Source organism: Tyto alba, unplaced genomic scaffold, assembly GCF_018691265.1.
Source record: "Tyto alba isolate M040663 unplaced genomic scaffold, T.alba_DEE_v4.0 Super-Scaffold_18, whole genome shotgun sequence".
Classification (NCBI taxonomy): domain Eukaryota; kingdom Metazoa; phylum Chordata; class Aves; order Strigiformes; family Tytonidae; genus Tyto; species Tyto alba.
This window is the reverse complement of record NW_024881280.1, coordinates 9,793,363-9,808,778: the sequence shown is the minus strand read 5'-3', so window position 1 is coordinate 9,808,778 and position 15,416 is coordinate 9,793,363. Positions and strand designations below refer to the sequence as shown.

At 41.5% G+C, this 15,416-nt stretch overlaps 1 protein-coding gene across 4 annotated transcripts; it reads left to right on the top strand.

Moving 5' to 3' along the window:
- The first annotated feature begins 264 nt into the window (after positions 1–264).
- Positions 265–14,507, top strand: DCAF4 (DDB1 and CUL4 associated factor 4). Of its 4 annotated transcripts, none has more exons than XM_042791272.1 (14): positions 265–388; positions 899–1,014; positions 2,630–2,727; positions 4,488–4,645; positions 6,225–6,307; positions 6,951–7,053; positions 8,046–8,189; positions 8,873–8,922; positions 10,201–10,280; positions 11,619–11,714; positions 11,826–11,923; positions 12,627–12,803; positions 13,022–13,136; positions 14,106–14,507. In XM_042791272.1, the coding sequence occupies exons 2-14, from the start codon at positions 905–907 to the stop codon at positions 14,297–14,299; spliced, it is 1,506 nt and encodes a 501-aa protein (XP_042647206.1). In that variant the 5' UTR covers positions 265–388; positions 899–904; the 3' UTR covers positions 14,300–14,507. The 4 variants fall into 4 exon arrangements, with proteins under 4 accessions (XP_042647206.1, XP_042647207.1, XP_042647208.1 ...); XM_042791273.1 differs by having other exon boundaries at positions 899–1,018; XM_042791274.1 differs by lacking the exon at positions 899–1,014 and adding an exon at positions 782–857.
- Positions 14,508–15,416: the final 909 nt, after the last annotated feature.

Sequence of the window (15,416 nt, the reverse complement as noted above, 5' to 3'; positions counted from 1 at the left end):
GCACCAAACAGCCCCTTTCTGCTAAAATAAAAAAACGTAAAAAACAAAAAAAAAAAAAAAAAAAAACGCCCTCCGCTACTCTGCTTTTATTTGCCGGGCCCGCCCGCACCGCTCGGGACCCGCCTACCACCGCTCTGACCCCGCCCTTCCGCGGGGCGCACGCGCCGGCTCCTGGCCTTCTCCTGTTTGGTGAGCGGGCTGTCGGTCAAGAGGCAGGCGCGGAGGAGGGCCAATCAGGCGCGACCATCGGGGGGTGGGTGGAGCTTTGGCGGCGGCGGGGTGAGGGACGGGCCGCCCCGGGGGCCGCCGCGCCTCCGCCTTCGGGGACTTTTAGCTTTAGTTTTACCTTCAGCGCGGCGGGGCGAGCCGCGGAGCTGGGCCCGACCCGGTAGGGAAGCCGACAGGCGTGGGGAAGCGCTCGTAGGGCGGGCGGGAGGTCGGTCAGCGGGCCGGGTGGCTTATAAAGCCGTGGCTGGGGCCACTGGCCCGCTGCTCCCGCCTGGGCCGGGGGCAGGCGGGCCCGGCAGGCCGCCGTCGGTCGCTCGGGTTCGTGGCCGTGTTGAGAGCCCCGGTGCCCGGGAGGGGGCTGGTGGGTGGGGGCGAGCGCCGGGGTTCGCATGGGAGAGCTGAGCGCTGCGTGCGGGTGGGGCCGCCACCCAACTGTGCGTCTTTCGGCCCCCCTGGTGCCTTTCTCTTCTTTCAGACCTGATGCCGTTCCGACTTAAGAGCGTTCCGCTTTAAATTATTTTCTTCAATGAGCCTCCTTGGTTTTGGTCTCTAGGCCACTGCGAAGCTACTTGAAACTGGTTGAAAAGAGGGCGTGTTAAAAGGCTGGCTCGTATGCTGAACCCTTCCAGGCAAGTAGCGTTGATGTGTGTGCGCGTGTTTTGCTTTATAGGTAGAAATGAACAGAAATTTCTGGAGAAGCAAAGAAAAGCATGGATGGAGCAACCGCAAGCACAGCTACCGACCCCATCGGTACAGAAGACCCGGTCGCAGTAACTATGCTGAAAGGCAAGTAAGTGTGTGCAGCTTGTGCTCAGCATGGGTTAAGCTGTTAGATGTTACACCTAATCACATTTGCAGAAGGGTGGCTGTCGAGGAGGGTTGCCATCTAAAAATCTAGTGGACAGTACTTCTGGAATATGAGTCATCACTAGCGGGAGTGCAGTTGCATTAATTTCTGAAAATCTATCATATGTTTGCAACTGTATATTCAATTTAAACTGAAAAGTGGTTCCAAGAGCTGGCCCTTTCAGGTGTGCCCGATCGTCCATAAACTCTTCATCAATATGTAAAGATAGGGAAGAAAAATGTAAGTAGTTCATTCCACCTACCCATTTATTTTATGTCTTGGTGTCTACTAGTGTAAAAGCTACCATTAAAGGATCTTTCTGAAAGTATGCAAGCATATTAAATAATGTGGTGGTAATACCACATCTAGCAGACCAGGAAACTGAAACAAGGTCCCAGAAATAATCCTCTGTCCTGAAAACTGATTCTTTCAGAAAAGTACATTTTCAACTTTAGAACTTATACTTGCCTGTCTTTGAGTTATTTTTATGGCTGTTTCTGGTCTTCTTTCCTTAGGGCCTCTTGCAGGAATAAAAGAGGCCAATCCTTTGCTTTAATGCTCTGAGTGTTTTTTTAAGTATATTTTTAGAGAAAGAGACATGTACATACACATGAGTTACCCCATTACTTGTATTTGTGTAAGAAAAGTTAAAAATTCAGATAGCCCCTAATTCAGTGAAAATAGGTTTTAAAGGGTTTTATTAACAAGCTTTAAATTGAAGTGTGAGGTGTTTTTCTCGTTTTAGATAGGTTATGTTCCTGAACTGTTTTCAAAGTCGTATAATCAAACAGCAATAGACCTGGTACTAGGACTAGAGCTTTTCATTTTGTTTTCAGTAAATTATGACTCTTGCAAAACATCTTGGCCTAACGCTTTTAAGATGACATGGTGTAAGACCTGTCTTAAAAAGCAAGAATTTTATGGGTGATTCAGAAACATCCCAGTGGAATTTTGCTCATCAGGACTGAATGTGCCCATTTAAATTACTTGAGAAAGAAGAAAGCTGCAGTTACCGTGTCGACTGTGATGTTTATTACAAAAGCAGAGTTTTCTTTCTTGGAGTTTTCATGAAACTTCTGTTTATTTTGCATGTTTCTGAACCTTATGAAGGAAATTCTTGCCATGAAGAGAATGGCAAAATGTTTTGACCTGACATCAGTGTTTCACCCACACTGTCTCTTGCTTTATGCTGTGGAAACTTAACATGCTTTCAAGGGTGGGCTTTTCTTTTATTAAAGGATATGGTAAAATGTCCAGAACTACTCTTTCACTGAAAAGGCACCTGCAGAATCAGCAGTTATCTCTGATATTTTAGCAAGTAATTAAGGCTTTTAAGATGTTGGTATCTCTAATGTTCTTGAGAGGTTTTTAAGACGAATATTTGCACTGTTTTATTTTCATAGTTTGGTGTATATTGATATGCACAGTGTGCTTATCAGAGCCCTGCAAAATTGCACTCCATTAATATCAATACAGGCTGCTTTGTAGGTTCTTTGTGGGAATGATGTGTAGGACAATTGTTTACCTGTCTTGAAGGTAGTGCTATTTTTCTAGGTTGGAACAGGAGGAAACTGAGACCCCAGTGAATGCAGGCCCCAGCAGTAGTGGAGATCCTTCTTTGTCCAGTTTAACACAGAACTCTGTAGTACCAGGTAAGAGACCATATTTACAGGTCAAAACCCAGTGCCTATATGCTGACTGTATGAAAAAGTAGTAGTAGCATTAATAGTGTGGTGTTACAGGAAGGATATTAGCAGTAAAGCTTATAGGGAAAAGTAACATTGGCTGATAAAAAAGATTCAGTAAATAAGGATCTAGAGAGCAGGGCCAAATGCCCTTTCAGGCCCACAGGTACTTCTCACGTTTGAAAACTTAAGTGCTTAGCTAAGTTGATATGAACTGAAAAAAATAGAATTCTGTTTCTACCTCCAGAAATGTTGCTTTGGGAAGAAAATGAACTTTGTTTCTTTTCTCGTATGTGCTGAAGATGTTATAAAATACATCTTTCAATAGAAACATTAAATAAAGAAAATAAGAGAGCATATAAAAAAATGATAACTTGCATCCAGTTATTCAATCTTTTTATAAGACACAACGATCCACCACTTAGGGGCGGCGGGATCACCTCTCTGTATGCCTTCAGTGTATTTTGTAATCTGTAAGAAAAACACTCTGGCTAAATGTTTGTTTCATTATCAGGGAGTCAACCAGTGAAACCAGACTTGATTCAGTAGCAGTGCTGTTGAGGAAGATGTCCGGTTTGCTTTCAGGTTTCCTCACTCGTTAAATAACCCTAGCAAAAGCTAAGCGTGTGGGAACATGTATTTCTCCACAGTAGTCCTGAAACAGCCCTGACTCTATAACCTCTTAACAGCAGGCAAAGCCAGAGTTTAAAGAGACCTTTTTTGTGTGTCACCCTCTTGTGCATAAGAGGTTGTGAGCATGTTAGGAGATGTACCCTGCAAACGTTTATTGCTAATTAGATTCTAGATACTAAATTAAGTGTACTTTCATGAACCTTACTGATTCATTCACTAACTATATTTTTGTTGACCTGAATAAATCTTGGTCACTTGTTGCTAAGCTGAACCCAAAAAGGTGCTGACAAGGAGCTGAATTTTAGGCAGCAGCAAAAAGATGTGACTTCAGATTTCTTGTAGTAGATAAAAGTTTAAGTAAAAACTCAAAATTAAATGTTAACACTCACCTCTTCTGAATAAAATCCTTTGTCTTGAGACAATGTACCATTAGGGATATGTCAAAGTATTTTACCAGTCTGCCTCTATGAACTTACTTGGGCAGTGAAGCACTAAAACTTAATGTTTCTCTCATCCCAGTTTATCTTTGGAAGGAGCCTCTGTGTGTAGTCCAAATGCACAACAGACAGAGGCTCTGTGTCTCTTGATTGCATCTAAATCTCTCCTGTGTGTTGAAGAAAGAGTGGCTTGTGGGAATTGAATCACTTCATTTCGGTCTGGGTGATACCTTGTTGTCAGGTGTTTTTTTTGTTTGTTTGGGATGTCCCTACCCAGTCTTTTAACTAAGAATGTCCTCTCATGATTGATTTATGAAGTAAAGTAATTTTTGTTCTGCAGTAAAACCTTTCCTCTCTGCTTCTCTGATCTGTCTGAATTTAGGCGTGGTCAGTAGTGACATCCTTTCTGTACCTTTGTAATGGCACTGCATTTGAAAACTATAAATAAGCCTTTTTTTTTTTTTTAGTGTCTGGTACCTATTCCTAGTCTGTGTATCATGCTTGGGACCTACTGGGAGCAAGAGCTTTGAGCCTTGTGACTGACATTCCCATGAAGATGTGGGATGTCAAAGAGCAATAAACAAACTTAATTATCCATCTGATTTTTGCCTGGGTTTTAGCCACTTGTTTTTTTTTGTTTTTTTTTCTTCTCGTAAGAACTGCCAGGCTTTTACTATGACGTAGAAAAGAACCGCTATTTTCGCCTGCTGCCTGGACATAATAACTACAACCCACTCACCAAGGAGAGCATTCAGTACAAGGCAATGGAATGCAAAAGACTGAGACTCTTGGAAGAGGAAGGAAAACAAAAGAAGGTACATTCTGCAAAAGATTGCAATTAGGCTTTATTGTGCTGTGGGCCAGGACAGTTTATAAGCTAAAGCCTTTCGATTCTGTGATAGAGTTCCCTAAGATGTCTGAAGAAATGAAAATTTCTTTTTGCTGTGAATTTATAGTCCTTGAAGCCTTTTGTTTGGCTGTTCCACACAGGAATGAAAGAAGATGTTAGAAACAAAAACTGTAGAGAGACAGGAACTGTGCTCAGAATTGCAGATTGTCCAACAGTTACACTCAAACCAGGACATTGGATGCCAGGTTTCAAATCCCTGCCTTGAATTGGCAAAATAGGGTCTTGATTTTAAGTTTTCCACATGTTTAATAAATGTATTCATCATATTCCTGGATGCTGAAGGAATAATAATACTGTTATTTTATGGAAATAGCTTTTTTACAAAGAACTGGTTTGGACTGGTAAAATCAAGGTAGGTCTTATGGTTGTCTGGAAAGCCTGTATGTGTTTCTTAATAAAGTGTTGCAGCAATTATTGCTGATGCTACATATCTGTAATCTGGGTAAAATACCCAAGAAGGATGTGTTTTAAGTACCTGAAAGCTGTGTCTTACAACTTTACAAATCACAGCTCAGCTTAAATATGCTGTCATTTGGAAGAAACAAGCAGTATTTTTCTCCTTAGGTAGTGAATTTCTCATTTCAACCAGCTATTCAGCTCTTCAGTCTTCACTCTGAAAGTACTGCTGTTGGCTTGGGTTTTGCTTTTTTTTTTTTTTTTTTTTTTTTTTTTGGTTGTTTTAGCTGATTCCATGAGCAGTTTAGGTTTCATAGATACAAAAAGGCTGCTGGCCATGTTGCATTAATGGGAGATGTGGGTATAACATCTCAAAATCTGGCTATTAAATCAGACATCTGAATTAGGCTCCCAGATAAGAACATTTTAACTCTTAAATTTTTGCTTTATCTGAGCATTATCAAAAAGATTTCTTACTCCATAGCTCTGCAAAGTACTCTATCCTTTGGTCTCCCCAGAAAGCATTTGCATGAAATTTTAAAAAACGAGGAATGGAAAAGTAGTTCAGTGCAGCAATAACACTGCATAGTTAATAGCAGTCTTGTGACAGAAAATTTTGCTGTATAATGAGAATTTAAAGTGTTATAGTGAAGCCAGAAGCTGATGTCACACCTCAGGGTGGTACTGCTGGTTATGTCAAACAAAAACAATGGCTGTTTTGTTCATAGGTTGTTTTCTTTCCCCTCCAGTTTTTGTATTTATGTAGAAGCACCCCACATCTCTTAGGAATATATTCTTGCCACATCTCTTAGGAATATATTCTTGCCACATCTCTTAGGAATATATTCTTGCCACATCTCTTAGGAATATATTCTTGCCACATCTCTTAGGAATATATTCTTGTCTACTTACTCTAATAGGCCAGGGAGATGGTGTAGTAATGTGTTTTATAGATGTTCTTAAAATTTTAATATATGTAAGCTAGAGGAAAAAGTTACCTAAATATCCCAAACATCTAAGACCCACAGCCGTGCTTGAATCATAAACAAGCAAATAACTGAGTATACTTTCATGTTATTCTCTTCCAGAAAACAACAAGGGCTGGACTGAACTCATCAATGCTGTTACAGAAAAGGCAGCTGGGTTTGCTCAGGTCTACAAGTTATTGCAGGTACAATGGTTTGATTTGTCTTCTGTTTGCGATACCAAGTTCTGCTGTTAGTGCAACTGTTCCTGTCAGGTTTTTTGCATTTCAGAAGAGCATACTACTTATAATAAAAAGTAGTTATATGCTTTTATAATCAGATTACTAAACTGATGAAAATTAAAATGAAGAGGTTTCCCAATTTCAGATAAATGGAGTCTAAAAATTCTTTTTTTTTTTTGTTTACTCCTTATATGTGCTGTTTTGCCACATTGTGTTTTATGAATACAATGCAGCTTTTCTTTGGATTAATGCTCTTCCAACTGATGTGGCCATTCCCCCTACACCCCCCCACCTTCCCACCCCCCATAAGATAGCTCAGATTCAGTAGCAGCACAGAAAGCAAGTTAATGACTCGCTGTGTTGTTGTTTCTGCTACTGAAGATGTGCTGGAGTTCAAAATAACAGGATGAAATTCCAACAATGTGGAAGATGCACATGTTCATGGGTTATATAAGTGAAATTTCAGCATGCTAGATGCGCAGGCATTTTACCAGCTGTGACTGAGAGGCAGTTCTGGGTATCCTGTCTAGAACTACTCTGATTGGTGTTAAACCTAGGCTTAGCGGAATTCTTCTCTCTCCCTCTGCCCCCCCACCTGCTTTTACAGGCTGGTCCATGAACTAAAAGTGAACTGCATGCAGAGGAGGAAGATAGAAATTCACAGTCCAGATTCCTCGGTTGCTGGAACCAACAATTTTAAAATAATTGTGGTATGTTATGAGAACTATTAAGTCTTTAGGATAAAGAGAGTCCATCTTCAATGAAAATTCAGGATCTTGTAATGAAATCCCACAGGTCAAATTTTTCTTTCAAAGATGCATTATTCCTGTTGTGTCAGTTCTCAAAAACTGTGCTGGTTAGTTTTAAACAGGAAGGAAGAGGCTGTTCCTTTCCCAGAAAGGCAAATGATGAGAAGGCTAGATATGAAAGTGAAATTTTTTTTTTTTTTTTTTAGCTGATCAACATGTTGTCTCGGAAATAAACAGGTGTTAAGTGGATAATTAGTGTGAGGCTGGGAGGGAGAGTGGAGAGGATTACAAGAAAGAAGAAGAAAATGGAAGAGAATTATTTTGGGAGTGGCAAAGTCTGTGGTTTGGTGGACCTATGTAAACATCAGTAATCATTTTACATCTCATGATCTGAAAGCAGTTTCTACTGGTTTTGATGGTACTGCATGTGCAGGAGAGGTCTCTGGGGCAAATATCTTTCCCAGTCTATATAGGAAGCTCTTCAGGACCAGCTCCTGGCCTCTTAAAACAGAGCGCTGCACAGATAGATAGCTGAAGCCAGAAGGGAGTCAGAAACTTAGTGTCATAAAAGAAAAGTTGAAATGTAGCACCAGCCTTTTTGCTTGATCCAACAGCAGGAGAATTTCACATTCACATTTGATAGGGGTTACATTTTTGAGTCCTCCACCAATACCAGTCAGTGCTTACTGATCAGCCAGAGTGTCTAGAACTGATATAATTGCAAAGAGTATCTATTATTACTGAAGGACTAAATTGCTTTCTTACTCATGTGTTTTTCTGTGCATGCATATAAAAAGGAGTTGGCCACTGTTTTTAGAGATGAATGGAAAGCAAATTCCATTAAAGGGATCACAATTAATGTGTTGTTTCATTTTAGACCTAATGCAGTTCCCTCAAGCTGTTTTCTCCTGTAAGTTTCCAGTACGTATGACCAGTAAGCTTTTATTTTACAGGCAGATGTTGCTTGTGAACGGATATTCACTGTGAACGATGTAGAGCATGGAGGATGTAAATATGGTATCATCAACCTCAGTGGTTTGGGGAAGGAGTCTCTCACTGTGGAGATGTATGACAACCTCTACTTCACAAACCGCAAAGTACTGTGCTCTGTTCCTGCTTCCTTCGGTTGTTGCATTCCCAGAACACTGTTCTTGGGAGGCACAGGTGGAAATGCATGAGGGTTGGGGAAGGGGTTAAGAGGAGAGAATGGAAGAATCGAGCAATGTGAAGCTTGGATAAATGCAGAAGCACAGTAAACTTATCTCTGAAAGTTCTCAGTACCAGTGTTAGTTCTCAGGAAAGTTATGCTTCAGTTGGAACAGACAACTATATAGAAGTACCAGCTTCACAGGACAGGGCTTACTTCAGAGTTGCACTTGGCTGTATCTGACAAAACTGATGTTGAGGGCCAGAAACTACTAAGATTTGCATGCTTCTTTCTTAATAGTTTTGGGAAAATGTGTTTGTTCTTGAACATGAAGCATATTTAAAACAGGCTTTCATAATCTCTTTGTGCTCAGAGTATTTTAAGCATGATCCCTTAAACGCGATGTGCTTGGTGTTGGTGCCTCAGTCTGCGTTTGGACAGACTTCTCAATGCTGCTCTATCTCCGACATTTACGAGGAATATAAGGCTAAAATGCTCATGCCCCATTACTGGACTATTTAGTAGGCTAGGGAAGTGTGCACAGGACATAGTTTTATGTACTTTTTTGTGGAAATACCATTTTATTCATTGATTAAGAGATCACAAAATAAGTATGTCTTCTTGTGTCTGAAGGTGAATTCTGTGTGCTGGGCGTCATTGACTCATCCAGATTCTCATGTTTTATATCCTTTTTAAAAAAAAAAAAAAAGCAAAAATTCAGCTTTCCCAAGTCTGCATCATGGTGCACAGAATAAATAGCTTCCAGGAAGACTCCTCATGTAGTTTCCCTGGAAATTAAGTTTTTTGGAAAACAGAGAAAGTTATAAAAATTGAAAGATGTTGGAGCTAGTAAGACAGATGTATGTTTCTGTAATAGATATATGTAGAATTGTTCCACTGTAATTGTAGGTGGAAGACTGTGTTTCCTGCCCTGGAGACTTACCACTTCATTAATAATGTCAATGCCATGTCCAAAATGATCTGATGTTTAGAAATTGGCTGGTGCAAAAGAACGAGAGGACTAAGGCAACCAACTTCCTCTCTGAAGTGGAAAGTGGGTCAGTTAGTTTCTGTTGTAAACCATCCCCATACTGATTGGGGCCAGAGGAGAATGGGAGCAATTTGTTGGCATCGTGCTCTGCAGCTTTCAAAGCATGTCCTGCAGATCTGTCTTGGGAGAAGAGGAGGTTTGATGGTATAGTAGAGGAAGCAGTAGACAGGAAGACAGTGCAGAACCCAGAAGAGAGGAAGTAAAGGGGATTTTAACATGGGAGATGGCAGGCAACAGGTGAGCCATTAAAGTGCCAAAAGAGAGGAAATTGTGTAAAAATGTGTGTAATGGCTCATGGGAAAAGCCAGGCAATTCAGGACTGATCCAGAAGGTGGCAGGAGTTCATCAGGCTTGCTCACAACTGGTTAGGAGTTAGGGATTGTTTGGTTTGGTTATTTCGTGCTTTCCTCTAGTCATGTCAGGTTTACCCCATTGATCTTGCAATGCAGCTTTCAAATTCTATTTATACCTAGTATAATCTTTAGAAAGTATTTTAATGTAAACTAAAGTAAGTCTTCCTTTCTTCCCCAATGCGTGCTTCTCTTTTTCCAGTTTACCTCCCTGAAAACAGATCTATAGTAATGCAGTGCCATCAGCATGTAAAGGTGAGAAGAATGATCCATGTAGGCCATGCATTCTTTTTCTAGCACTAGAAAGATGCCTTAGTATTCCTCTTGTCCTTCTGGTAGTGAAAATACACAAACAAAAATGAGTTCTTTCTAGCTCTTTCCTATGAAAGAAAGGAAGTCAAGACTTAATTGTAAACGCTTAAGGCACATCAGGGGTCTCAAAGGGAAAGTGTTGAGCTCTGGCTGTGTCAGAGCATCTTGCTTTTCCTCAGCTATGGATGTTAGGCAGCCTGTTGCATTCTAGGGAGGAATCTTTGTTTTTCCTTAACTCACTTCAGCAAGCTGTGTCTCATGGGAATTGCAGAAACACCAGGCTGTGCCAGTCTGCTTCCAGCATCATTGTTCAGCAGCACTAACCCAGGTAGGGTGTTTTTGTTGTTTTGGGTTTTTTCTCCAATTTTTGATAGCTTTGATAGCAAAGGAAAGGTTATTTCCCCGCTTTTCTTCAGTAGCTGGTGAAACTGTTGTATTCTTGTAAAATCTAGAAAGTCTGAAACAGTTTGAGAAGCGAATAGATGAAAGAACTTACTTTAAGAATTAATTAACAAGCCACATTCAAAGGACTAGTTTATTTTTAGCTGCTACTGATGTAGGTACTTGACTTTGGCATCTCACGTGTAAACATCTGAGATTTTTCATGAATAGCTTGGCCTGTAACTAATACTTGGATACTTGCACCCAAGAAATACTCAGATTTCCTTATAGACCATTTACAACCATTGCAGAATCCCTTCTTGTAGTAGCTACTCAAGTATGCTTAGTGGATTAATCGAAGGTGGAAAGCTGGTAAATGTCTCAGCCCGTATCTTCTATTACAAGTTTATGCTCAATTGTGTGTAAGCATGATTGATTTGGAGAATCCTGTGTCTAAAGTCTGATGCCTGTATCTGTATCTTCATAAATTTATTTGTTCAGTGTTCTTGGGGGCAGGATGTTATTAATTGGACTTTCTTGATAGATGTCAGAACCATGCTGACTGAAGTCACACAGTACAGTCCTCCAACCTGGTTTCCATTCAGACATGATAAGTTTATACAGAGGGAATCTGTGATAGATAAGAATTATGGACCTGTTGTGCTATTTATGCAGCTATTATTAAAAAAAAAAAATATGCATCAAGTTAGCATGAACTTGAAGAGTCACTGAAGATGGATAGCTACTAGGCCAGCATGCCCAACTGCTCTGTAGAACATTTTAAGCCCTTTACCGTAATCAGATGCCCTGAGTTCCACCAAAGTCTTCCTGTCTAGTATTTTCTATTGGCTGGTTCCAAGTATCTTTACTTACTTTACTCTACTAAATTGTTGGTTTGAGGGAACCTTGCTAAGTAGATGCTGGAAACAAAGTAGAGCTTAACCTGTCTGAAACAAGGTGTTTTGTTGTAAGGCAAAATTAACTTTCAACTTGTAAGGCAAGTATTATTTTTCTCTTCCCTGCCATGGTCAGCCCTCTGACTACTGAATATGTTTCACAATGTCTCACAATCATCTATTTGTATAGACTGTAAGTCTTCAGCTTAGTCATGAAGTTCCACTTCGGTTTCCTCTGTCTTGAGTAGCACAGGGGCGCTAACTGGGTAGCATTTTCTCTGCCTTAGATTGAAATGTTGAAAGAAGTATAGAAATGAAGAGAAGCTTTTTGAGTTACCATCCTGTGCTAATGTTTTATGGATATTTCATGTGTTGCTCCTCTCTCCTAGGAGATCGACCTGGAATGCTGTGCAGCTTCAAAATATCTACTGCCTGGTCCTGTGCTTGGTGCCTGAATCCCCAAGCAGACAACTGCTTCAGCACAGGTGATCTGCAAGGCTAGCAGCCCCTTCTGTCTCAGTGGGAGAGGCTTCTTGCGTTAATATCCCAGCTGCTATGCAAATTTCAGCTAAATTAATATAATCTGTCTTCCTTAGGCCTGACACGACGTGTTCTTGTGACCAATGTAGTGACAGGGCATCGACAGACATTTGGAACCAGTAGCGATGTATTGGCACAACAGTTTGCCACACAGGTAAGAACAACCACGTGCCCTTCGGTTTTTTGGAGCGCTGCCTCACTGGTGGGCTTTTTGTTCTCGTCGTGATGGGACTCATCCTGCTGTACGTAAGGTGGTGATTACCGTTGCTGTCGGATAGCTGTTCCACAACAGAGCTGATGTGGTCTGATGTTTGCGCATGATGGAATAGCAACAGAAAAGATGAACTGATTTCAAACTCTGGGGCAACAGGGGTAATTTTTGTTAATTGTACAGAGGCAAAAATGAAATAAGTACAAAGAGCACAGTAATAACATGTTGTAAAATTGTTTTGGTTTTGGGAAATGACCTCATTTTGTTAACATTCAGTGGATTGTCTCCATCAAGGAGAAAACCCCTATAAAATACTAAAGGACTTGTTCACAGAGATTTAGTGAGAAAGGTGAAATCAGAATATGAGATTTCCAGTTCCTGTTTTGCTGTTACGTTAAACTAGGGTCCTACTTACCTAGCTGAACTTTTACAGCTGCAGTAAATATTTGGGATTCAAATGTAACTAATGAGTTGGCTGAAAAATGTTGCAGTGTGCAATGACAGTTCTGGTTCTTAATGCCCGTGTTGTTAAAATAAGTTGACAGCTGCACCAGAAAGCTCAAAAGCTTGACATATTCTGTCTGCGCAGCGTATAAGATCCTTTCAGATGTTACATAGTATACCTCTTTCTCTTGGATTCTTCCAGACCCCCATGCTGTACAACGGCTGCCGTTCGGGTGAGATTTTCAGCATTGATGTGCGTCAACGCAACCGAAAGGGCCAAAGCTGGAAAGCAAGTCGTCTCTTCCATGACTCAGCAGTTACATCTATTCGCCTTCTTGAGGCTGAACATTACCTTATGGCAGCAGATATGGCTGGAAAGGTACGGGTCTGCTGCATTTAGGATGTTCTGCTCCTTTTAGTATCTGGGCGTTGACAGGTGCTTCTCCCAGTCCTGAGCGCAGATGCCTGTTCTTTGGGTATGGAACTCGGTGGTAGTTCTGTCTGTGGGTCGTCTTCCTGATCCACTTACTTACCAGCCATCAAGTGCGCTCAGCTTTAATAATATATCCTCTTTCAAACCATTACTGCAATTTGCAGATAAAACTGTGGGACCTGAGAGCAGCAAAGTGTGTGAAACAGTACAGAGGTCATCACAACGAGTATGCTGTTCTCCCTTTGCACGTAAATGAGGAGGAAGGACTTCTTACAGCAGGTGGGTTGACTTTTTTCACCTCTACCTGTAGAGTGCATGGCAGAGATTTTCTTACACCTAAGGAGTGTTTCTTAGCTACAGCTGTTGGAAGCTTTAAAGCTGTTAATTCTTTAAAATTCAGAAGAAATTTAGCCTTAGACATAGTGTAATATATTGTGGAAATTAAGAAACAATGTTATGGATGCACAGCTACTATAATCACTCCTGTGTAACACTTAACAGCTTTATCTGCTGTGTCCTGCAAAAGTCATTATCCTTTCCACAGTGTGTCTCGAGAGTAGAGCTGTGAAAACACTTCATTTTGAAATTCAGGGAAAAAACTTGTAAATGGGAGACTTGGTGATAACTTTATATAGAGGCTGAAGACTGTGTATATGTTTGTTTGGTGCTTAAGTGGGTAGTGTGGTGATGGACTGAAGCACTAGGCATGTAAGCATAACTCCTTGTAAACTGTCTGTACCACAGAGGTTCATTTTTAATATACTTGGCTACAGTCTGAGGGGTTTTTTTATTTTATTTGGGGCTGGGGGAAGGACAGGTAACAATAAATGAAGCAAAATTCCTAAATCCTCATAGTATAGACAACTTCCATGCTTGTCACTGTAAACATAGTGACCTCCTCTCCTTGGATTTGTTAAGTGACAGAATAATGAGAAGAATTCTTGCTAATTTGACAGTGAGTTTTTTCTCCATTTTTTTTGGCTTGGGAGCTTGACAATGAGGAAAACACTCTCCTGATTTATCATACCTTTTATTGCCTGATAGGAAATGCACATTTTTCCCACTTTTGCAGTATTTGGTACGGAACTTCTAGTTTGCAAAGTACTGATAAGCACTTTGCCTCTGGTATATGTAGAAATGATCAGGGTATTTTCCATGTAGACCTTCTGCTCTCGTGATGATAACCTTGCAGAGCTATGTAAAGTACTTCTTGCGTAATGTTGAATTCTGGTGTCCTTTCCTTTCCAGTTGGTCAGGATTGCTACACCAGAATTTGGAGTCTCCAAGATGCTCATCTGCTTAGAACTATCCCTTCTCCCCACCCATCCTCCAAAGATGCCATTCCCAGTGTGGTCTTTTCTTCAAGACTTGGGGGTAGCCGAGGAGTTCCTGGCTTACTCATGGCTGTCAAACAGGATCTCTACCACTTCTCCTATAACTGACACAGTATTCTCCCCAGACCTGGTCTACAAAGCTGCCGGCCTATACACGACTTCAAAATGTTTGCACCAGTCACCATGCTGTTGAGTCACTGTGTGCTGCTGTTGCACCTGCTTTGCCCATGAAACTTTGAACCTTCTTCAGCAGGTTCAGCAAATCTTGCTGTATACATCTCAGACACCTTGTAAATAAAAGCTGAATGCTGATTAACTTCTTTGGCAATATTCAGCCTCTGAAATCTAGCTATAAGCTTTGAAAAGCAGGTAACTTTCAGCAAGGGCCTGTCTCATGCTAGCTGAATTTGCTGCCAAAAGGCTGCTCTACCTTAATCCTAGTTTGGCCATACCACCACCGCTTGGCTGTGGTTACACCTACCTTAGCAAGGAGGCTGTGCAGCAGTGTGGATTGGCAGAGCGAAGCAGCCAGTGTGGAGAAGCTGAGACTGTATCTGTTCTGGGGCTTTGTTTGCAGTAGCTTTGGTCTGGGTCCCTGCAGCAAGCATCTCTGCTATGCCTCCGGTTGGAAGCAGTCCAAGGAGCAGAGCTATTTCCCCACTCACCCTGGCAGCCCTGTGAGCTAGGCTGTGTTAAACTTTGTCATTTTGAGATGAGGGTAGCACGCGGCTGCTCTGCCAGCATTCCCTTTAAAAGGCAGCATGTGTAGAACAAAGCCCCTTTCCTGGTCCAGTAGCAAGGCTGAATGTCCCTGTGAATTTATCATAGTGTTTCCTAACCAAGCCCACACCAAACCCAGAGTGTGGTCAGCGGTCTGGAATGGCAGGCTTGCTCCTGCAGCTGTAGCAGGAGACGAGCCCTGTCTGGACAGACCACATCTTTGGGATATGAGGTCACCTGTGCAGAGCCAGGGCCTCTCTGTACAGAGGTACAGCTGGTCCCTCAGCTGTGAAATTGTAGCACCAGCTCACAGTAATTGGATGATGCTGTATCTGTATTTGAGAACAATTATCCCAAGGAGCCTCATTACCTCCAGCTCCTTCCTGGTAACCAGTCTGGGTTGGGCAAGGCCATCCTGCAGCTGGTAAATGTAGGAAGTACTGACACAATCAGGAGCCTACAGAGGATAAGAACCTTCAGGAACTATGTAGGGCTACTAATGGGC

What these genes read in the sequence shown, in the direction of transcription:
- DCAF4 (XM_042791272.1), top strand. Translation starts at nt 905, where the DNA reads ATGAACAGAAATTTCTGGAGAAGCAAAGAAAAGCATGGATGGAGCAAC. An exon ending in AGGTCTACAAGTTATTGCAG is followed by an intron (nt 6,308 to 6,950) that starts GTACAATGGTTT and finishes CTGCTTTTACAG; the next exon opens with GCTGGTCCATGAACTAAAAG. An exon ending in GTTCAGCAGCACTAACCCAG is followed by an intron (nt 10,281 to 11,618) that starts GTAGGGTGTTTT and finishes CCTCTCTCCTAG; the next exon opens with GAGATCGACCTGGAATGCTG.